Source organism: Engystomops pustulosus, chromosome 1 (assembly GCF_040894005.1).
Source record: "Engystomops pustulosus chromosome 1, aEngPut4.maternal, whole genome shotgun sequence".
NCBI classification, from domain to species: domain Eukaryota; kingdom Metazoa; phylum Chordata; class Amphibia; order Anura; family Leptodactylidae; genus Engystomops; species Engystomops pustulosus.
This window is the reverse complement of record NC_092411.1, coordinates 274,430,674-274,454,398: the sequence shown is the minus strand read 5'-3', so window position 1 is coordinate 274,454,398 and position 23,725 is coordinate 274,430,674. Positions and strand designations below refer to the sequence as shown.

General features: G+C 41.9%; 1 protein-coding gene across 1 annotated transcript in view; it reads left to right on the top strand.

The window, feature by feature from the left end:
* Window positions 1-22,874, top strand: part of FGFRL1 (fibroblast growth factor receptor like 1) — a 116,189-nt gene extending 93,315 nt beyond the window's left edge. Inside the window, exons 4-7 of the mRNA XM_072126243.1 lie at window positions 15,278-15,358; window positions 17,581-17,865; window positions 19,267-19,620; window positions 21,254-22,874. Of these exons, the coding sequence (XP_071982344.1) occupies window positions 15,278-15,358; window positions 17,581-17,865; window positions 19,267-19,620; window positions 21,254-21,654 (1,121 nt within the window). The 3' untranslated portion in view covers window positions 21,655-22,874. The remainder of the gene's footprint in view (window positions 1-15,277; window positions 15,359-17,580; window positions 17,866-19,266; window positions 19,621-21,253) is intronic.
* Window positions 22,875-23,725: the final 851 nt, after the last annotated feature.

Genomic DNA, 23,725 nt, shown 5'->3' with positions numbered 1-23,725 from the left:
CATCTACATCCATAGAAGGACACACCCATAAAAGTCGGAAAGAAGACCCGCCCACTTTGGAAAGCATTGGAATTTAGAACTTCGGAACCATGGCAAAGAAACCTGGGTGAAAATTCTGTAAATTTCTCAGACTATTTCTTACATGAATGCTAATTTCATTTATGTAAAAATGTGTCAAAAATGGAATTACCCTTTAAACCGTAGACACCCATTTCTAAGAACAGCGCCACTCATGGGCAATCCCTGGTAGTGCATATAAGTACAGGCAGTCTCCGGGTTACATACAATATAGGGTCCATAAGTTATTCTTAAGTTGAATTTGTATGTAAGTCGAAACTGTATATTTTATAATTGTAGTTCCAGACAAAAAAATTTTTTGCCCCAGTGACAATCGGAGTTTCAAAATTTTTTGCTGTAATGGGACCAAGGATTATCAATAAAGCTTCATTACAGACACCTTACAGCTGATCATTGCAGCCTGGGACTATAGTAACATCCAGAGAGCTTCACCAGAGGTCACAGTGGGCAGAGGGGTCTGTCTGTAACTAGGGGTCGTCTGTAAGTCGGATGTCCTTAAGTAGGGGACCGCTTGTAATCAGATCATTGTTAAGATGTAGCCCCAGATGTTTGTCCTGTATTCTTGATTTTTTTTTTATTATTATTATCATTATTATTGGTGTTTTTGTAATTTTTGGCAAATTTTTGGATTTTCCCATAGACCGTTTATTTTCATTTTCAACACAAATCGCCCTTGCAGAGCGTTTCCGGGTACATTTGGGTTAAAAATTTCCTCAAAAGTCAATGAAACGCTGTAAAGAAAACTGGAGAAGTGTCGGCGCGGAGTCATTTCCATACACATCCATTTGTCACTGATTACTAGAAATGGCTGAGTACGGGGCGAGCGGCTGACACACATCAGACGCCATACAGGAGAGAGTGGAGCCCTGCAGATGCGGGATTGTATTTCACGCTTGGCTGTTTGTTAATATGAGTCCGGGGTATCCATTTCATAGACACCGACAAGGCCGGACCCCCGAAGCCGACGTTCCACATGGATTCAGATCTGCAAACACTGATGTGACACATTTGTTGTTTCCACTTATGTGATAATGAAGTAATGTGATCGGCGGCCATTCACGGCTTGTTTATTGATCAGGATATTTTTCGTAGTTACCGTCCCAGTGGAAGGCCGGTTATGCTTACAGCGGGCAGGAATGAGACACGCGGGACTTTGAAAAGTATACATCTGATGAGATTACTGCTGGATGGTCCCCTATGGCCTCTGGGATTCCTTTCTGATTTTGGAAATTGTGGTATGAGACTGAGTAGCGCTACATGACACACTTAACTCTGCTACATGTTGTGTGACATCATGTTAGGCTAAGGATATGCAATGGCTCCTGTATACTGTGTCACTGTTCCTGTTCCGTAACACTTTTTCCCTATATCGGCAATATTAATAAGTGTGTGTGTGTATGTAGAGCTGTATGAGTGTGACTGCATGAGTGTGTGTGCATTAATCAGTATGTGTGTCATGTATGTGCCAGGTTGCGTAGATGTATGTAAATATGTGTCAGCCCTAAGTGTGATTGGATATGTATATGTGGTTGTAGGTGTGTATGTGCAAACACCATGCATGAGTGTGACTGTAGGTGTATTAGTGTGTTTGTAGATGTATATGTATGAGTGTGTTTGGATGTGTATATGTATGAGTGTGTTTGGAGGTGTATATGTATCAGTATGTTTAAAGGTGTATATGTTTGTGTGTTCCGAGGGGTATATGTGTGCATGCGTGTGATTGTTGGTGTATATATACGAATGTTTTAGTAGGTGTGCCTATGTAAGGGTGTCTTTGTGGGTGTATATGTATGAGTGTGATTGTAGGTGTAGATCTTTGTGTGTCATTGTAGGTATATATCTATGAGTGTGATTGTTGTTGTATATGTAAGAATGTGTTGGTAGGTGTATATGTATGAGTGGGAATGTAGGTGTATATGGATGAGTGGGAATGTAGGTGTATATGTATGAGTGGGAATGTAGGTGTATATGTATGTACTTGACTGTAAGTGTATATGTATGAGTGTGATTGTAGGTGTATATATGTGAGTGTGATCGTAGGTGTATATGTATGAGTGTGATTGCAGGTGTATATGTATGAGTGTGATTGTAGGTGTATATATATGAGTGTGATTGTAGGTGTATATGTATGAGTGTGTTGGTAGGTGTATATGTATGAGTGTGATTGTTGTTGTATATGTAAGAATGTGTTGGTAGGTGTATATGTATGAGTGGGAATGTAGGTGTATATGTATGAGTGGGAATGTAGGTGTATATGTATGTATGTGATTGTTGTGTATATATATGAGTGTGATTGTTGATGTATATGTATGAATGTGATTGTAGGTGTATATGTGTGAATGTGATTGCAGGTGTATATGTATGAGTGTGATTGTAGGTGTATATATATGAGTGTGTTGGTAGGTGTATATGTATGAGTGGGAATGTAGGTGTATATGGATGAGTGGGAATGTAGGTGTATATGTATGAGTGGGAATGTAGGTGTATATGTATGAGTGGGAATGTAGGTGTATATGTATGTACTTGACTGTAAGTGTATATGTATGAGTGTGATTGTAGGTGTATATATGTGAGTGTGATTGTAGGTATATATGTATGAGTGTGATTGTAGGTGTATATGTAAGAGTGTGATTGTATATGTATGAGTGTGATTGTAGATGTATATGTATGAGAGTGATTGTAGGTGTATATGTAAGAGTGTGATTGTAGATGTATATGTATGAGTGTGATTGTAGGTGTATATGTAAGAGTGTGATTGTAGATGTATATGTATGAGTGTGATTGTAGGTGTATATGTATGAGTGTGATTGTAGATGTATATGTATGAGTGTGATTGTAGGTGTATATGTAAGAGTGTGATTGTAGGTGTATATGTATGAGTGTGATTGTAGGTGTATATGTATGAGTGTGATTGTAGGTGTATATGGAGTGTGATTGTATGTTATTATTCATCAGTTTTTGGAGCGTGTATGTGTCAGGTTGTGTATGTGTTTTATTTCTCAATCGACCTTCTTGTGTCCAGTCACACTTTACACCAGTAACTTGTTCTTCATTGGTCCCAAACCTGAGTAAGAATAATCACACAAAGGAGGAAAAGAGGCAGGAACACAATTTTACCACAGATCCACATACAACCTCATTTAATCCTGAGGTAAATTATATGCAAATAACAAAAATAAAGATCCAAAATGTGGTCTGTGACACATGCGCCCCCCTACACTATTAGTTCCCTCATCATTCTGGCGACCCTCATAGGCGACCCCCTCATCATTCTGTTATACATACACGTGGTGACTGTGTGGGTGTATGTATTATGTGTGTGTGTTTGTTACCACCGTGTAGTTGTGCGTGTAGGTGAAGGGGTTGCTGTGTATGTGTGAGGTATGACATCTCTGCTAGTACAAGCCTTGTTTACAAGGTAATATCCCAGCATTTGCGCTCTTGTACATGACATGGAGAGGCCCCGAAACATGACGAATGTCTCTGGAAACAATACAAAGTGATTTCCCTCTGACACTTGTAATAAATGAGCGGCCACAAGTGTAGAAGGTACAATATTTACCCCCCGATAACCTCCGTGTGATCAGACAGCTGCTGCTTTGTCCTGGGGCTCGGCCTTTTCTCTGCCGCCGTGTCGTTGAGGTGTGGCGCAGAAAAGGCGGATTTGCAGGTAAAAGTCAGGAGATCTCTCTTCTATAGCCGCGCATACGCCGTGCATGTGGGAACAGTCATTAGGCTTTAGCAGAGCTTTGAAGAAGAAGTAGAAGGTAATGTGAACTCGGTGCGTTACAAGTGACAGACACCTCGCCCCTTTCTTTCCACACAATGGCCACATATGTAATTTACTTTGCTTTTTCTTCGAGGGATTTATTCTTTTTTCTATGTGACGTTGCTTTGATGTTAAAAACAGCATTGTAGCCGGGCCATGGGCTGAAAAGTTTTCTGTTTGCTCTTTGTACAATGGAGCCAATTTTTACATGAATTTAAAGAAAAAAAATAATACCATGTCCCTGGCTGCGGGTATCAGGGCATGCTGGGAATTGTAGTTTCACAACCGCTGCGTGGCCACTGGTTGCAAAACGTAGAATAATAATCATGATTTACAAAAATAAAATTGAGTCAGTAAGCACCTGAAAAAATTCTTTGTACCCCTTGTAAGGTGGCACCAATGTTTTTGGGGCAGATTTACTTACCCGGTCCAGTCGCGATCCCATGGGTGCGTTGTACCACGAGGATTCGGGTCCGAGTTCCTGCATCCGTCACTTCCACGCCGAGGTCCGCCGGAGTTCACCTTCTTCCCGGTGCTTGTAAGTGGGTGTCTTGTGGCACAATTCTAAATGTTAAATCCCGCACGTTGCCTGAATCCGTCGGGTTGTCCGATGGCCACGACCCCCAATTTCTGTCGCTTGCAAGCCGGCGCCGAGGCGCCAAAATCCGATCGCGTGCACCAAAATGTCGCTGCTGCGCCGAGGTCCGCCGGAGTTCACCTGCTTCTTCCCCGTGCATGTGAGTGCGTGATCTTGCGACACATTTCCTTTTTTAAATTCCGCGGTTTGTCCGAATCCGTCAGGCCACGCCCCCCCATTTCTGTTGCATGCAAGCTGGTGCCAATGCGCCACGATCCGATCGTGTGCACCAAAAACCCGGGGCAATTCAGGGCACAAGAGAAATATTTGGGAAACCCGACGAAAGTGTGGCGTTCGGACCCTTAGTAAATGAGCCCCATAGTTTCATCTTTTTAATCAGAGTCCCATAACTTTAAGCTTGTAGTAATAAAATAAAAATAAAAAAAAAACTTTTTCCTAACTAGACCCATTGAGCGTCACATCTGCCAAATCCAAGGTCCTGACACATTTCATAAGTTTTTCTGTCCCAGGGTTAAATATTCTTGTACATTTTTCTTGGCTAATTGTCCCATTGTGGCCCGTGAAGCTGCGTCTTTGTGCCTCTCAGCAGGTATCGGGAAGTCACGCGGAGCGCTTAGCTGAATCATATATGCCAGGTCTGAAAAGCTGCCCCTTTGTTTCCCAGCAGTGGACGGCCCTTGTAAGCTGATTAACAGTCATTTTGACACCTTTATACTTGGTGCACGGCTCTTAATAAACTGCTCCGCTTAAACACTAGGCCTCTGGGGAGTGCAGAAGTGTGAGTCCTGCCGGATTGCTTCCTGTAACCGAGGCCTGGTAAAAAAAAAAGTGGAATTTATTAGTGGATATTGTAGGGACTTTAATAGCCAACAACAAAGCTTTATCAACTTTGTATTAAAAACTACTGTTTAACAAAGTCATAAAAATACATTAATCAAGTAGCTTGAATTTTTTTTAAAAAAATTAAGCAAATAGGGTCAGGGAACTGCTGATTCCGAAAATACCTTCTATTTCTCTTAAGCAACTCTAGTTTATGAGATGTTGAGCAATTCCATCATGAAATAAGTACGATAGAAGAATGGTACCAGAAACGTCGGAGCATCCAGAACATTCCATTACAGGAAATCACAGTAACGAGGTTCTAGCGACTTGATGGAAAATCTCTAGTCTACAGCCACAAAATTTGACATTGATTTTTAAAATTCCTTTAGCACGATATTGTGTGACCTCTAGTTTGAGCAAAAATATGATATTGACCTTAATTTCAAAAATTTCTTTGGTACAGTATGGAGTGATGACTAGTTTGAGCAGCGTATACTGCGTAAAGTGGCAATGCCAGATTTCCGAAAGTAGAGCAGAAAACGGGTGTCATTACCAGAATCAGGGCCCCTAACATACTTAAAAAAAGTTCCAACTTTTAAGGCACAAAAATGAGTGTTCCTTAGTTAATATATTAAATTAGGCAATGTCATACTTTCCAACCCCCCTCAAAATGTCCATGAAGTACCCAGAAAATATCAAATCTTCTAGAAGACCACAATCCTCCTGGTATGATGTGAAATGGGCATGGGGTCACCCAATAGAGCTATGATCTACACAACAAATAATTTAGATGTGAAGAGGTCTAACTCTTAGGAGCACCTTTTATAACTTTTGGCAAGTGTTATGTATGGAAGGAAGGTGCCCAACTCTAGGGGCTTCAACTATTATGTTGGGTAGTGAAGACCTTACACCTCTCGATTACACCAATAAAGTTGTGGGGAATCAGCCAAATGATTATGGAAGGTAGTAGAGGGGCAAACATGTCTTAAGTCCTCCTGTCCAGGGTTTCTTGGGGTTTAGGACTGGGGATTACTACTATAGGAGCTAATGACCGTATTACTTGTCCTTAAGTCTTCCCAGTAACAGATTTGCAGTTTCCTCTGAATTCCTCCGTTCACTTTTCTCGATATCTCGAGGCAATTTTCCCACCAGAATCCTCATCAAGCCATAACAATATAACACACACATGCATAAAACATCACTTGGGGCACAAAACCATAAAACAGATGCTGTAAAGAATTTTTTTTCCCTGTTCCATTTATGTCTCTGCAATGCAAAAGATCTTATTTAAAGCATTGCCTGTCTTGATGAAAACACCCCCCCCCCCCGACCCTCCCCCCCTCCAAAGCTCCATGCTTTAAAACAGGGAATGGGATTTTAAGAGATACCATGGTGGGTACCATTTGTCCTTGATTAGACTCAAGAATGAAAAGAAAGCTTGTAGTTCATTAAGCGCTGGGGGGATTAGTCTTGTCGGAAGGCTGCTTTGAAAAGGCACTTGGGATGGTACTCAAAGAGGCAGGGTACCTTGAAGAATCTCCGAGCCTGTGGATTCCTAATGGTCCCCCTTTTGTGTGACACATTGTAGGAACAAGAACCTTTCTCCTAATAGAACTTTCTTACAAGCGGCTAGCCTTTGTCTTCCTCCTGGTTAATTATGGACTTGAGTAAGGCTTACCAGTCTGGTCTGATCCATACATAGTCGTAGAAAGATGGGAGATGAACCAATTAATTGAAACATGCCCCCCTCCCTCCCCCCTCCTTTCTGTGCCGATCCGAAGAACAAATAACAGAATTCTTTGCCCAAGCTAATGGAGTTGTGGGAGAATGTCTCTTTATATTAATATACTTGTTGCATTTTCTTTTACCTGTTCCGTTTCTTTATAATTTACGGCCAATATCTGTAATTTCTCATTATCACGATGTGAGACCTTTCATGGACTCTTTCTTGGACATTGTATGAAACCAGTCCTATTTTTTAGTAATTCCCATAGTGGGTCATCAGTAGTAGGTCATCCAGACTTACATAATTTTAAAAGAGTTTTTTATATTAGATCAATCTCATAGCAACACTGTATTCATACTCCGAACAGAATCGGGAGCCAAAACTACAGGCGGTTTAACTGTTATCAGTAGGGGAAGCTACATGTGACCTTATACTGTATATCACGTTACCCATTAAATATAATGGGTGAGCTCCGACTGTACAGGGACACTGTGCCCTCGGGAAAAGATGCTGCTCTCCGAAGAGGTTTGTGATCCATCGGTGTGCAAGGGATTCAAAACTTTTTATAAAATAAAAAACAAAAATAAACTCAATTATTTATATCTAATGACAAAAGCATTTTTAAGGACACATGCTGAAAGTTCATACATCTGACCCTTCCTTTGGTATGCCTACAATGACGAGCATCATAAACATGGCACTTAACAGGTGGTAGTCCATGGATAAACTATACGGGTAGATGATTACTTTATAGTTAAAAAAATTGGAAAAATAATAAAAAAAAACCCAGTATGTATGTTTTATAGAAGCACTCATTATAGTTATAAAGGATCGACTGGCGACTACTGTGCCTGGGTTGGTTTTCGAGTCTTCTGTGATGATGGAAATAGTGGAGGTGTCTTACGTAAACCATCTTGGCCCACCCTTCCCATGAGCCACCAGCAGGGCTTGATGTTATTATAAGACACTAGTAAAGTTATTTACTCATTTGTGCTTGCAAGTGAGAAGTTATTGGATATTACGGCACGGCTCTACTGTAAAACAATGTGTTTCCCTCTGAACTTTTTTGGGCTATGGTATGGAAAGACTGCAGCAGTCTCCATGTAGTCAAATCCATGGCCGGGTATTAGTTTCAAAGGGAACGATGAGCAGTCAGTATTTGAAAAATTTTAATTCACTAAAGCCTCCTGTTCTCCTTGATGTTTGCTAGGGTTACTTTAAGCAGCTGTAGTGTAGTATGTGCCCATGAAGAAGGAACGGTCCGTTGTGTGTCCTTCCTCTTGTGCTATCAATACATTTCGCCTCTCTGAAGGCCTTTTTACCAACTCACGAGCCATGCCCATGTTTGACAGGAACGTGCTTCGGGTGTTGAAAGCTTTGATGCTAGATGAGGGTTAAGCAGCTGGGAGAGGTGTCCTCTTAGTGAAAAATGTCACCCGAAAATCCCTGGCCGTGGTGGAAAATCCCACCCTCTTTGTAGATTAATCTTCACAGATTGACTTGTAGTGTTGATCGGGCGAGACCTGTGAGTGACCAGATTCCAGGAGAGAACGGGAGAAGACCTCTGGTAGTGGTTCTGGAATGTCCCAACACTGTGTCATGTCCCACAAGTGACCTTGGACCTCGTATTTCAACTTTTATGTAGAGCCTCATGGTAGTTTACAAAGCTCGAATGTGCTTCACTCTTCTGACATTGTCTTGGTTAAATCATTATCCCAAAACAGACTTATTGGGGCACATTTACTTACCCGGTCCAGTCGCGATCCAGCGGCGGGTTCTCCGACGCTGATTCGGGTCCGGCCGGGATTCACTAAGGTCCGTGCGCCGATATTCACCAGGTGTCGCTGCTGCGCCGAGGTCCGCCGAAGTTCGCCTGCTTTTTTCTGGTGTATGTGAGTGCTTGATCTTGCGACACAAATGGCTTTTTAAATTCTGTGGTTTTTCCGAATCCTTCGGGTTGTCCGGTGGCCACGCCCCCCGATTTCTGTCACGCGAAAGTATGCACGATTGCGCCAAAAATCGATCGCATGCGCCACAATCCAGTGAAATACGGCGCAAAGCGGAAATATTCGGGAAAAACCCGATGGATTCGCGGCTGCGGACCCTTAGTAAATGTGCCCCATTGTCATTGAAGTGGGGCTTCGGCCTATAAGCACCCGTCAAAAACTCTCAAACTGTTAACATATAATAACTTTAGAAAGTTGTGAATTAGAGCCTTCGGAGTTCTGGCCGTAGCCTCGTCGTCTATGGATGGAGATTGACTCTTCTTGAGATTCTTTTCCCCAAGCGCTCATTGTAGACAAGGCAAATATTCTTGAGTCAGCTTCAATAACTTAAAATAACTTTAAGAATGGTGTACAGGTCCAACCACTTTTAACTCCTGGACCTTCACCCACAATTACAAGGATAACAACTGTATTTACTGAACGCCAAAAATTTTTTTCAGCATTTTTGATGTCATCGATACTTGCCACCAGGGCGTTACTAGAACTCCCTGAAGTGTAGAGGTCCAACCATGTCAATGCCATGAAAATATTTTGACAATGGTGAGGAACAAAAATTACTTATAGGTAGACAACCCTTCAGACTAACCTCCCATCGCTCTACTGGTCTCATTTCTGGTAGATACCCCTAAACTCTCGAAGACCATTATAATTACACTTTTTGAAACCTAGTTCCTTGTCCACCAGCCCAGAATGTATCATTTATTAGTCTTTTTATATACCATATATACTCGAGTATAAGCCTAGTTTTTCAGCACAAAAAATGTGCTGAAACCCCAAACTCGGCTTATACTCGAGTAAAAAAAAATATATCAAAACTCACCTTTCTGGCTTCTGGCTATATACTGGGGTAAGGGGCTGGCTATATACTGGGGCAGGGGGCTAGCTATATACTGGCTTATACTCGAGTCAATAGGTTTTCCCAGGTTTTTGTGGTAAAATTAGGGGCCTCGGTTTATACTCGGGTCGGCTTATACTCAAGTATATACGGTATATATTTTACATTTTCTAAACATGTTGTTTAGTCAATAGACTCAAGAACTCAACCTGCGGAAGTTCTACGGTGACTTCATGACCTAAACTTACTGACTCACCTCAGTTTTTCATAGTCTGGTGCTCCTGCTTCTTCTACTGTGTTGTATGCAACTTTGTATTCACTCCACATTTTCATACAGGGTTTTTTACAGACGTGACTGATTTAGTTAGGAAATCGGTCGAGACTATACATCACTTGACTAAAGGGTCTTGTGAATGAATGTCTTGATTTTGTCTGATCTTCATGAAAGTTACTTGGGGTCGCCATATATTTAGAGCTCTGATTTGAAGTTGAGGTTAGAGAAGGGCTGGAGATCCAGTTGACAGATTTGCTCGATAGCTAGATGTCTTGTGTAAAACATTGCTGTTGCAAAAGCCAGACAAGCAGGGGCGAAACTACAGTGGTAGCAGCCATAGCAGCTGCTATGGGGCCTGCAGTGTCAGGGGGCCCCGTCATACTACCTGACATACTAAAGAGTGGAGGATATGTACCATTATATACATATTACGCTGCACACTGTACAGCATAACATATTTATAACATATATGTGATGTATATATGCTCTATATCTATACAAATATGTATATTTTTATTAAGTGAGAAGGGGGGCCCCATGCAGAAGCCTGCTATGGGGCCCTGCGATTTCTAGTTACGTCACTGCAGATAAGCTATTATCTTTACGAAAGCTTTATTATCCCAAAATCCATTAAAATTAGAATAATAAAAACTGATTTATATGCCAGGATTGTAGCTGTTCTATATATATATATATGGTGGGTGTGTTCTCACACTGCTGTGCTCTTAGTTCTGTGCATTGAGCTGCTCTACATCCCCTGCCCCCTGATTTGAGAAAAAAGCTGACATTTGGTTACATACCACAATGGGAGGGGCTATGAAACAACTCAATGCAGAGAACTAAGAGTACAGCAGTGTGAGGATACACCTCCAGTGTACTTGCAGCCACAACCCTGGAATATAAATCAATTTTCATAGTCAGAAATAATGGGGCTCATTTACTTACCCGGTCCTGTCGCCATCCAGCAGCGCACGCTCCGACGAGGATTCGGGTCTTCCGGCAATTTACTAAGGTCGCGCACCCGATGTCCACCAGGTGTCTCTGTTTCGCCGAGGTCCGCCGGAGTTCACCATCCTATTCCTGGTGCATGTAAGTGTGTGTCAAGCGACGATTTTTCCGAATCCATTGGGTTTTCCGACGACCACGGCCCCCGTTTTTCGTCACATGCAAGCCGGCGCTGGTGCCACACAATCCGATCGCACGCGGCAATTCGGCGCAAAACGGTAAAATTAGTGGAAGAACGCAATTCGGACCCTTATTAAATGTGACTTATTCCCTCTAAAGACTATAAAACTTGTGCTCCGGTTTCCCAAAAATTTTGTAAGAATAATTCCGTGCGGATTAGACATTGACCACAGGTGAACGGCTGCCCTCATTCTACCTTTGCCCATCAGATTGTTTCGGCCTTTATCAGTATGGACTTGGTTAATTATATCTATAATACTTATAGTTCATTTCCCAGAATTCTACCTCTTCATTCTACTATGGGAAAAATTTCACCCACCCAAATCATCCCACAAGTGCTTGTCACTTTTGTCCGATGGTGGAACGGTGGAGTGGCCCTAACAAGGCCGGGGCTTTTCTTCTGAGGACCTTCCCTCATTGTGCTTCATCTTAGGCTGACAGGATTACATCACTTTCCCCTTCATTTCACCAGCGCACCCCCCCCCCTCCTACCGGCTTTTATTCCCTGTCCTCCCCCTTGTCCTTCCACAAGTGCCTCAATGATGCGTACTTCACCCCCCCGGCCCACCCCAGCCTCTTCTCTTTGATGTGGGCCCTGGCCTCAGGACTAATTTCAGGGGTCACCCTGTTTATTTATGCAAAGCTGGATCTCCTGTGAAATTGGACTTTCAAGGCCCCTGACATCAAACGCTACAGATGTGGCGGTCAGGTCGGAGGCATCGCCTCAGAACGTATTAAGGAATCCACCAGGAGATCACTAGAGCGATTCACAGTCCATTAGGTGGCGGTACTGAGAGGGTTATCCAGAGAATTCTCATTGGAATTAATAGGAATTCACCATGTATACATGTAGCAGAGCTGTCCTTGGATGTTTTTCGAGTTTCTAATATACTTCATTTTTCAATGTTCAAGATTGCTGTCACGGAATGGAATCATTTTTGTGTGTGTGTTGGATATGGATAAATTGCAGCAAATTTACACCCTGTGGATCATGTGACAAACTGAGCTCCACTTCACCAGACAAACTCAGCTCTGCTAAATACAGCAAAATCAGTGCCTCTGTTTTCAGCAAACTCTTCCCTTTTTTCGGACTATAAGGCGCACTTCATCAATAAATGCCTGCTAAAACGTCTAGGTTCATATATAAGGCACACCGGAGTATAAGGCGCACCTGATTATAAGGATGAATGACCACTCAGTCCTAGTCACTGGTTCTTTTTACAAACTCTACTCTGGTGCCTCTGACAAAATCATGTTGGGATCCATAGATAAAATTTCCTCGGCTCCCTCTGTCCGCTTCTTCCTCTGTTACACTAGACAAACTCAGCAATGCTACATGTAACAAAATCATCTGTACGGAATCTAAAAAAAACAAACAAAAAACTACTGGATCAAGCCCCGTACTTCGATCAACACTTGCAACGTGTTGGATATGAACTGTGTGAATGAGGACCTGTCATATCAGCTTCGTGTGATACCTTTCTTGCAGATACATTATAAAAATTTTCTTTGGCGTCAATTCCGAATGTGAACTTCCAATTTTTTGGGGATAAAAAGCAATGAGCCTGTTAGAAGTACAAATGGTTGTTATTGCAGGCAAAAAAAGTGGAAATATGGAATACAGATGCTGATTTTGGAGTATTATTTTTTTTAAAAAACAGCGCCACCCTTTTGTATAGGTTGTGTCCGGTATTGCAGCTCTAATTGAAGTTGATATAGTTGATAGTAGGATAATCGTGTAAACAGTTGGCTACAGTGACTCCTACATGAGGTTTTTTTTTCATTTTGAGCACTAATAGGGTAAAGGGTTGTACAATTCGAACAATCCCTTTAGCCTTATTCTGCACAAAATGCAGAATGACTCACCTCCCTTGATTGCTGTTATGCTCCTGATCAATTTGGTGTTTGTTTTTTGAAAATCGGTCCACCCATTCCAAAGATATGGCCCTCGGAAGTTTATATGTGCATCAGTTAAGGTGGCTGTTACACAGACACACCCCCAGAAAAAATATATAGTTAACACCCACTTGGCTAATATGAGTTAATTCACGTGAAAACTTCCAGGGGACATATCTTTTGAATGCATTGACGGATTTTTAAAAAACAAACGCCAAATTGATCAGGTACACAGCGCCAATCATGTGAGGTATATCATAAAGCATTTTGTACTAGGTGGCAGGTTCCCTTTAAGGGGCATGAGGCTTTAAGAACTATTGTCCTCTTAGTCTGTAGCCATTAAAACTACATCGTGTATATGTATGTATAAAAAAATCTTTCAACTAGATCCCTCGTTGTCTTGTTGGTGAGTGGTAGTAGCACACAGCTGGCAGAGGCTTCAGTCGAGCTATTTGGAGAGTGGGCACAACATACCTCCGAGCCGCTTTCTGGTGAACGGACTGTGTCTTGTCAGTAAGTGCGCAGGTTTCTGATATTTGGCAGGATAACAAGGAGAGAGGGGGGGGGACATCTTCAAAGGATCAAATAGATTTCAAGCCTTACGGCTCACATCAAAGGCTTGGCAGCGGCTCAAGTGGTAGTGGGGAATGCCAGTCACATGCTGGAAGTGTATGTCAATGGTGGGTACTCTTGTAACACAAGTGCGGGGAGGGGGGTGGTAAGCTATGTGTGACCCCTCTTCTTCCTTCCACCTCCCGCGCTGGTTGAAGACTTGAGCTCTCTATGGGTTTCATCGGCTTCACTCTTACCAATGGAGGAAAGTCCATTGCATCCAGAATGGACCTTGAATTTCTGCTGCTTTTTTTTGTTCCCTTCAAGAAAACAAATGCCTGACATTTCTCCCCTGATACCTTGTGAGTTGTAGTCCGTGCAGTACTGTAAAAATGTCCGTCTTCTTACATGGTTACCACTTTTTTTTTCATGAATAGAATGCAAGAACTACAGTAAAGACTGACACGAGTGAATCTAAAGTTGTTGTCGGTGAAATGTAGAGGGCAACTCTGGTTTCTTAGCAAAAAAGCACCCCTTTTGTCCGTTGGATGTGTTTGGTATGGCAGCTTAGCTTTCCTATAGTAAATAGGGCTCATTTGCAGTACAACAGGTGTGAACCTAAACTCTCTGCCGCCTGAGGCAAGTTATAGAATGGTGCCCCCACTGCTCCATCCACTAGTAATATATGAGTTGAAATGGGTTCACCATGATGTGTGTCTCCCACCCATGATGACATTAGGTGTTAATAGACACTACTTTTAAGTGTCGTAACAAGTGACCACACCCCTAATGCTGCCCCCCATCTTGCAGCAGGTGGCGCTGCCTGAGGCAAGAGGTTCAACTCTTTAGGCGTGAGCCTAAACTCTCTGCCGCCTGAAGCAAGTTATAGAATGGTGCCCCCACTGCTCCATCCACTAGTAATATATGAGTTGAAGTGGGTTCTCCATGATGTGTGTCTCCCACCCATGCTGACATTAGGTGTTAATAGACACTATTTTTAAGTGTCGTAACAAGTGACCACACCCCTAATGCCGCCCCCCATCTTGCTGCAGGCGGCGCTGCCTGAGGCAAGAGGCTCAACTCTCCTCGTGGCTGGTGCACCCCTGAGTACGAAACATAATCTATGGAATGTCATTGTTTATTTTACAAAATGCAGCCATGATTGTTTTTATCCTGTAAACTCCTTTAATTATAAGATTACTTCATTTAAAGCGAAACTCCATATTTCAAAAGAAATTTTACATTCAGGCAGTACAAAAAAATGGATTATTTTGTTTCATTCTTTGAAGTTATGTATATGATTTTCGTTGCCTAACTATGTCCTCACAGTTGTGCTGGCATGTAGTGCATTGTGGGAACTGAGGTGGCAGTTACACGGGAAGAACTTTGGTCACATGACTGACTACAAGATTCAGTTAAACTGTAGTCTGTTTCCAGGGACAACAGCTCCATATATCAATAAACAGGAAAAAAAAGCATAACATTTTGTTGTAAAAATCTATAAAATTGAATGTTTTTTGGCTTTATGTTTTGCAGATGATGCCAGTGCAGGAAAACCCAACCAACCTCCTAATGGGCATAGTCCGGATTTAGAAGAGTTTTCCAACAAGCAATGGGGTGAGTGATAAATTGTGACACTAATTTGTGTGATTATGTACAATATACGTTAATATAAAAGCAAACTCAAAATCAACCGGACATGGAAAATACCGGATTATCAGACATCCTGGATTATTGGGCTTTAACTCTACAGTTTGTATAAAGCAGCATCAGATTTTTACAAAACTGTGGCGGTTTCCTGGAAAACCCCTTTAAGTATCGGCCGGTAATCTTCATGCGTACCCTCATTGCTTATGAGTACCACGAAATATATGAACCTGTACATTCCTATGTCAATTTTTATGGCCAAATTTTTGATAATTTTCCACTTTTTACTACACGTTTCAGAGTTTTTTCTAAAATTTTTAACTGCGCCTTAACCATTGAATAGCTCCTGTGTAGGAAGTAATTTTCCCCGTATGAATGTCCCATTCAATCTGCCCACTTAAAAACCAATCGGTTTTTCCTAAAAACATTTATTTTTCTGCTCCGAGGGTCAATTGGCTTCTGTCCTATAGGGAAGTAAGAAGTGTATTGAGCAGAGTGATGGCGTCACCGCCGGTGAATGTGGCCTTTCACTGTATATACGGAGGGATGTTTGCAGCATATGTTCGCCGTTGACTTTGACAAGTATTCGAGTACAAGCAGCGGAAAGGGAAAAAAAAACACCAAAAATCCAATTGACAAGTAAACAGCATAAGTGATGTTATTGTAACGAAGGGGCTGACTACGACGTCTGACGTCCTTACTCAAGAGCCTCATTTATCTGTATTGGACTTATTTGTGTATGTTTGGTGTGAATGTATAATGTTCTATTCATCATTTATGATCCCGTTTTGGCCCCATAAATTGTTCATTCATTTGGAGACAACCCCTATCCACATGGTCTATGGGGACTTGAGATCCTCCTCGATGAGCCAAAACGGAGAGACATTTCTAGCTGATGGTAGCTTCAGATTCTTCTGAGAAGGTTTCCTAGATGTTAGAACCTCTTATAAAGGTCAAAGTTTTTGAGTTGTCTTCTCCTGCCCATTTTTTCAGAACTTGGTTGTCCATCTCCACGGCTGCCATTACCACCAGATTACTAACTGCCTGTCCTTTAGGAGACTACATAGGCTCAATTATCCATCCATGTGGGCACCGTAGTGATATCATGGATGTCCTGAAGGAACTCTAAGAGGAAATTGATTAAAGAGATCCACCATTTAGTGGAGTCTCTGCTATGAATGTCGTAAAATAACTTACATAATGAGGCACAATTACTAACCCCGTCCCGTTGCGATCCCCGCTGTGCGGTGTCCGACGATCATGCACTACAGCGCGATTCACAAAGATCGTGCGCCTGATTTCCTGCATCTGTCGCTTCCCCACTCAGGTCCGCCGGAGTTCACCATCTTCCTCCAGGTAAATGTAAGTGCTTGGATTGCGACACAATCCAGTCTGAATCCGTTGGATCGTCTGACGGCCCGCCCCCAATTACTGTCGCATGAAAGTCTGCGCGATTGCGGCAAAATTCGATCGCGTGCGACACAATCCCCTTCTAAATGGCTATCACAGCGCTGAAAATCCGGAAAATTTCTAAAAGCCGACGAAAGTGCGATCCGTGGGACCCTCAGTAAATAAGCCCCAATGTTTTATGAAGAATTTAGTTTGTTAGGATGGCAATAACTTTTCTAGGATGTGGCTCTCCTGAACAGGCTTTGAGCCACTGTTCCAGATCGTGTTTCTTTCATGGCCCAGCTTGGTGAGATTATCCAGAAAATCAACTTTGAAGTGAGATGTAAGTTGGAGGTATAAAGTCATGAAGGCGGAGAGTATAACAAGAAAGTCAAGCTCTCCCTGCCTCTTAGCACTTCCTCCCATGTAATTGACATCATGCGCAGGACTTCAGGAGATCCAATCAATGATGTCCCTGGATGCCGGACCATTAATTACAGTGAAGGGGCATTTCTAAGGCATGGAAAGCTTGACTTCAGTGTTAAACTCTCCGCCTCCTTGACTTCATAAAACCAATTTACATCTCACTTCAAAGTTGTTTTTTGGATGATGCCACCACACCAAGTCATGAAAGAAACATGATCTAGAAGCTGCTTGAGAACATACTGGTAGTGGTTTATTAGGCCAATTTCTCATGACAGGTTCCTTTTAACCTTACACTAAAAATGTATGGCACCCAGGCATCTCCAGTCTACCAATAACTGTATTATTAATGATTACTTTTGTCTTTGGTTTCTTCACAGTCAGACCTCGATTTACCCAACCGGCTAAAATGAGGAAAAGAGTCATTGCTCGCCCGGTGGGAAGCTCAGTCCGCCTAAAATGCATTGCCAGTGGTAATCCTAGGCCGGAGATCACTTGGCTCAAAGACAACAAGCCCTTGACCACTCAGGAAATTGGCGAGAACAAAAAGAAGAAGTGGACGCTCAATCTCAAAAGCCTCAAGCCAGAAGACAGCGGCAAATACACGTGTCAAGTCTTCAACCGAGTCGGACAGATTAACGCAACGTACAAAGTTGAAGTTATCCGTAAGTACCATTCCCGCCATAGTGTTGATCAGTTATGAGTGGGATTTTCTTGGCACCTTTCTTCTACGTCCTCCGTATCCTCCGCAATGATGAGAAGCACATGATCTGGCCAGCCTGGTGCTCTCCGAGAAGAAACCTGGGAGGAGACATCTGGTAGCAATCACTATTCAGCTGTGTAGAGACACTAAAAACATGTGTTTACACTAAAACCAGGAGCACAGACAGGAAAATGAATCAACCCTCATCCCAACGTCAATTTTGGCATTTTCATTGTATGGAAACCCGCGATATAATAAGGACTACCATACCAGTATTACCGTCGTACCTAACTTGTATCTGCTCCTGGATACTTCTTGGCTGAGTTACAGCCGACTACAATGTAGTAATTGAAAATATAGCAAAATAACAAAGAGCACATAGTAAAAATAGAAAATTTTTATGAAGTGGGAAACTCTTGGCGTTGGTCGATAGAAGCCTAGTTCTCGTACGTAGAATTTGCCAGACACTTTGACATCTGTAAATCAATATAGTCAGGACTTAGGGAAAATCAAGCAATTGTTTAACTTTATGTATTACGCACAATGGGGCAGATTTACTTACTCGGCCCATTCGCGATCCAGCGGTGCGTTCTCTGCGCTGGATTCGGGTCCGGCCGGGATTCATTAAGGTAGTTCCTCCGCCGTCCACCAGGTGGCGCTGCTGCGCTGAAGTTCATCGGAACGCACTGGAATACACCGAGCCGGGCTGAGTGAACGTGCAATTTTCGCGACACATTTTTCGCGACACCGATTACCATCGCGTGCATGCCGGCGCCGATGCGCCACTATCCGATCTCGTGCGCCAAAATCCCGGGGCATTTCAGGGGAAATCGGCGCGAATCAGAAATATTCGGGTAACACGTCGGGAAAACGCAAAGTAAATGACTCCCAATATCTTTTAACTTGTAAACCAGATTTAAAATTTTGGGTTCAGATTCAGTAATATTTTACCTTTAAATCAAAAAATCACAGCACCCTTTGTTTAAAACGAAGCATGATGAATGCGAGAAAGAGTTGTGACATAGCATTTAGATCTCATTATGACTCATATAGAATCCTGAAATGATTATTTAGGGGGAGTTTGACTAAAATTATCAACCATCATATATTAAGTTAATTTTTTATATTTTTTTTATGCTGTGTGGGGGGGGCAGGTTAATTTCAAATATGTTTTGCATATTTCTATATATAAGCCATAAAATGTATTGTAGTTTTCCTATCTACCACTAGATGTCTACATAACGCACAAACTTTAAAAGACAGCTCACTTTATGGCTTGCAGTAAAACTGATTCCTGAATATTGACTACATTTTTTTGTAATGCATTGAAAATAGTTTAATTATTTTCTCCTTTCTTTAACAGAGAGAACAAAATCCAAGCCCATACTGACAGGAAACCACCCAGTTAACACCACAGTTGATTTCGGCGGCACCACATCCTTCCAGTGTAAAGTCCGTAGTGACGTGAAGCCAGTGATCCAATGGTTGAAGAGGGTTGAATATGGCTCAGAGAGCAAGTACAATTCCACCATCGATTTTGGTGGTCAGAAATTTGTTGTCCTTCCCAATGGAGATGTTTGGTCTCGACCTGACGGTTCCTACTTGAACAAACTCATCATAACACGGGCTAAAGAAGAGGATGCTGGGATGTATATATGTCTTGGAGCTAACACGATGGGATACAGCTTTAAGATTGCGTTTTTGACTGTACTACCAGGTAAGAAGAAAACATACTATATAAAAAGTGTAATAACTTTTATGTGAGACTTACAGTTAAAATATGCAAATGAGGATGGACTTTCCAGGATGGTATTTGGAAAACCACGCATCTTTCAGTTACCTTGTAAGGCAGCTCCTTTGTCATCATACATGAATTTCAGTAAGCCTAATCACACAATGCAAGATTAAAACCAAACCAGTATATCTATTCCCAGGTGTAGACAGCGCTGTTTCGACCTGGTTGCATCTCTGCAGTATAGTATAGGCAATTGGTTTGGCTGAGTGAGAGGTTAGGGTCTAGGGTCTTGTGACTAGGGTCGGGGAGTAAGAGTTCGGGAAGTAAGTAGGGTTGGGAAGTAAGAGTTCTCCTTACGGAGACTGCCAATTAAGGCCTCCTTGTAGGTGTGTGGAGACTTATAGCCATTGATGCTCCACTAGGGGATTCTGGGAAAACATGCAGGAGGTTTTCCAGGATGGGATATGGAAAACCACGCCTCTTTCAGCTACCTTGTAAGGCAGGCCCCTCTAGATCAAGCATGACCTTCAGGAAGCCTTATGACATGATGTAAGAGAGGAGGCAGCCATGTAGGGGATGGAAACAGTATTTTCGGCATTGTTCAAATTTAGCCTCTTGGCTTCTGTTCATGGTGTAGCTATGATATGACAAGCCATACTTGTCCCAGTCTGAGAGATCTCATTGACATATGATTGGGGATTGGTTTTGGCTACTATTCTTGCTTTAAAAAAAAAACAATTGTGAACAGAGCCTTAGAGGTTAGTTTTCTATACTGATGTCGGCAGTGTATATTTTTGGTTTATGTAGCATTTAAAGTTTTGAAATGATATCACATTGCAATGTCAGGCCCATGTCCGAGGCCATCTGGCACTTCATTGAGTCCATTCACCGCTATATGGTGCCCCAGTCGACACCAAAGGTATTCAGTCCTAGAGGTAGTGGAGTTCCTAAAAGAGACAGGATACTAGAACCATACAGAGATATGACCCCTATAGAACCTTCTACTGTAGGACACCTATTGTGACTCCATAAAACTTGTGCATAAATTCTGGAAGGAACAACTGTGCCATGTAATACAATAATCAGACAATTGTCTGCTATTATATCTGAAAGAGCTGGAGGAATATCACGCCTGGCAGGGGCGGAAATCTGGCACGGGAAGATTTGTGCAACCGGACCGCATAGTTGAAATGACTGCCTTGTTGACATTAGAGGAAGGTATTAGTGACAATTAACCACATTTTATTTCGAGGCTGCTCCGGGGCCGCCAGACTCACTGCTGAGCAATGGTATTTTGGAAACCACATGTGGCCGGAGAAGGTTTATTCTGCTACGTTGAGGCAAAGACAAAATAAAACAGAACCTTGGAGATCCGTGCCGAACAAAAGCAAACTGTTTGTTTGTCCTATAAGACCTTATTGGGACACCTACAACAAAGCCTCACGTACTGGCAGCGTACGTTGCTACTTGGCAGATGTTGTGTTATCAGAATAGCGTAGAGTACTACTAGTCCGTACTTCTGCCTAACATCTGTTTTTCATTCTTCTTTTTACGCTCTTAATCAGTTCCATCCCTTTTTTTTTTCAACTTTTTTCCTTTTCTCTTCCATCTACAGATCCCAAGCCTCCCATCGCACCTGTGAGCATATCTCCCAGTAGTCTCCCATGGCCAGTGATTATCGGGGTTCCAGCTGGAGCAGTTTTCATATTTGGAACGATTCTCCTATGGCTTTGCCAGACCAAGAAGAAACCATGTTCTCCTCCGAGTGCGGCCGTCGTCCATAGACCGCAGCCAAGAGTCTGTATACCACAAATGGTAGACAAAGACTGCATCTCCTCCATAAACTACGAGGAGTACGTTGCTCAACAGCAACATTTACTTCCCCAAGGACCTATTTTGGCCAATGGAATGGCTTCCAAAATGTACCCAAAGATATACACTGACATCCATACCCATACGCACTCTCATGTCGAAGGCAAAGTTCACCAACATCAACACATTCATTATCAGTGTTAATTGCCATAGTCAAAGAACTTTTCTTCAGCGGTACCTCACAAAAAGACTGCCTGGTTCAGCCTACACTGCCAGTAGACATGGATATGTTCGGAAAAAAAATGGAATCATGAAGAATGATAGAATCTAGTGAAATCGGGGACATTGTTGCTGTTTCTGTTTGTTTTTGTATTGTACTTTATCTGAAGCACTGGTCGGCACCAAGAAGTGCGCCGATCACTCAGTGCCGAATCAAGGGTCACTCAAGATCAATAGTTCAGTTGTCACATTTGTGCCTTTTTGGTTGGCCAAGCTTCAGGTACTGGTAAAGGTTTGGGCTTCCCGAAGGTCCACCGAAGTATGGAAAGTCAACCATTGGACAGACTTGCAAGAAGGCAGTATTTCTTAGTGTTAAACATAAGCTAGCATGTTCAGCAGCGGAGAATAGTTTCTTCTTGAGTGATTTTAATGTTCCTCCAAGTGCCTGCTTCCGTTTACCTCTAAACACCCTCACCGTCAAGTCACACGAGACTCCCTGCATCAGTAAGCCTTGTGTCTACTTGATGGACATCATATACATCTCATAGGAGATCAAGCACAGAAGAAGTCGGGAAAAGACCTTAGTAGAGGGTTACCTAAACCACTTAGGAAAAAATGTGGATAAAACTCACAAAAAAAGAGTATTTTTTCGTGAAAAAGCAATATATTACAGTAAATAATAGCAATAACATTTCACCGTCTCAGAAAGATGCCTTATAATCAAGACTATAACGAGTACAGACTTTATCAAGCAATGTTGTGACTATAGAAAATGTGTAATTCTATATAGATTTTAAACTAAAGCCATGTATATTTAATTTATTTTGTTAAACAGAAAAAAATGTCTATGTAAAATATTATTTTTGACAAAAATGTTAATTTTTATTATGTTTTTTTTTTTGTATGCCTCTTCTTCTCGTGACTCCCAAATGTTCCTTATGTAGAAACCTATAATGACTATTTAAAGAATACGGTACAGGGCAGGGGGGGGGCACTTAATTTTTAATTATATTTTTCAAAAAAATTTTTGTTTGTTCAATCCCGATTGCCCTTATTGTTATCGTTAAATGGTCCATGAAGTCGGATTTCTGTTTTTTTTGTATACTTTGTTCAGACTTTATGTAATTGCAGTGCTCCTGTTGACAATCTTGTACAGAAAATCCCCTCATTCCTAAGATTAAAGCTTTATAAGACATTTTTTTAAATGTATATTTTATGTCTGGTGCTTCATCCTGGAGTTCGAGCTTTGTAGTTTTTTGTGTTCGCTAGTCGCTAGTCTCGTCTGTTCCTCTGCAGGTATTATCATCATTTCTCAATCTGATCATGTCTAACAATATCTGATTTGAAGGATTTTTTTTTATTTTTAGAATAAAAAAGTCATAAACTATTTATTAAGATAAGTTGTTTATTTAGAAGTGGTGTTCTAAATTAGAATGGTGCCTCCAAGTGAGCAAATTTATTCACCGATTCCCGTTTCACTTCACTTCCTGTTCCTTCTCGATACACCATAAATGAAGTGACCATCATCAGCCAGTGAATGACTGAGCTCCACTTCCAAAACTTCCGAAAGGGAACCAGGAGGTAGGGACCCAAAAAGCATCACAGAGAGATCATATTTTGGTGAAGTGACAACTGTTTAGTGTATTACCCCCCCGGGCGACCTCTTTAAGGAAGCCAAAATGACTCAACACTTTTACCGATTGACATTCCCATTTCTGAAACAGTTGACAACATCTGCAATACATTTTGTGCAGGATCTGGGGCACAGATATTTGGTCGTGGTTGCTTTTCCACAAAATTGGCTAAAATCTGTAAAGTGCTATACACAGGCGGTCCCCTACTTAAGAAGACCTAACTTACAGACGACCCCTAGTTTCAATTGGACCTCTAGATATTGGTAATTTACTGTACTATAGCCTTAGGCTACTATAAACAGCTGCAACAGTTATCACAGGCGTCTGTAATGAAGCTTTATTGTTAATCCTGGTTCTGATGACAATCCAACATTTTTAAAACCCAATTGTCACAGAGACCAAAAAAAATTTGGCTAGGGTAA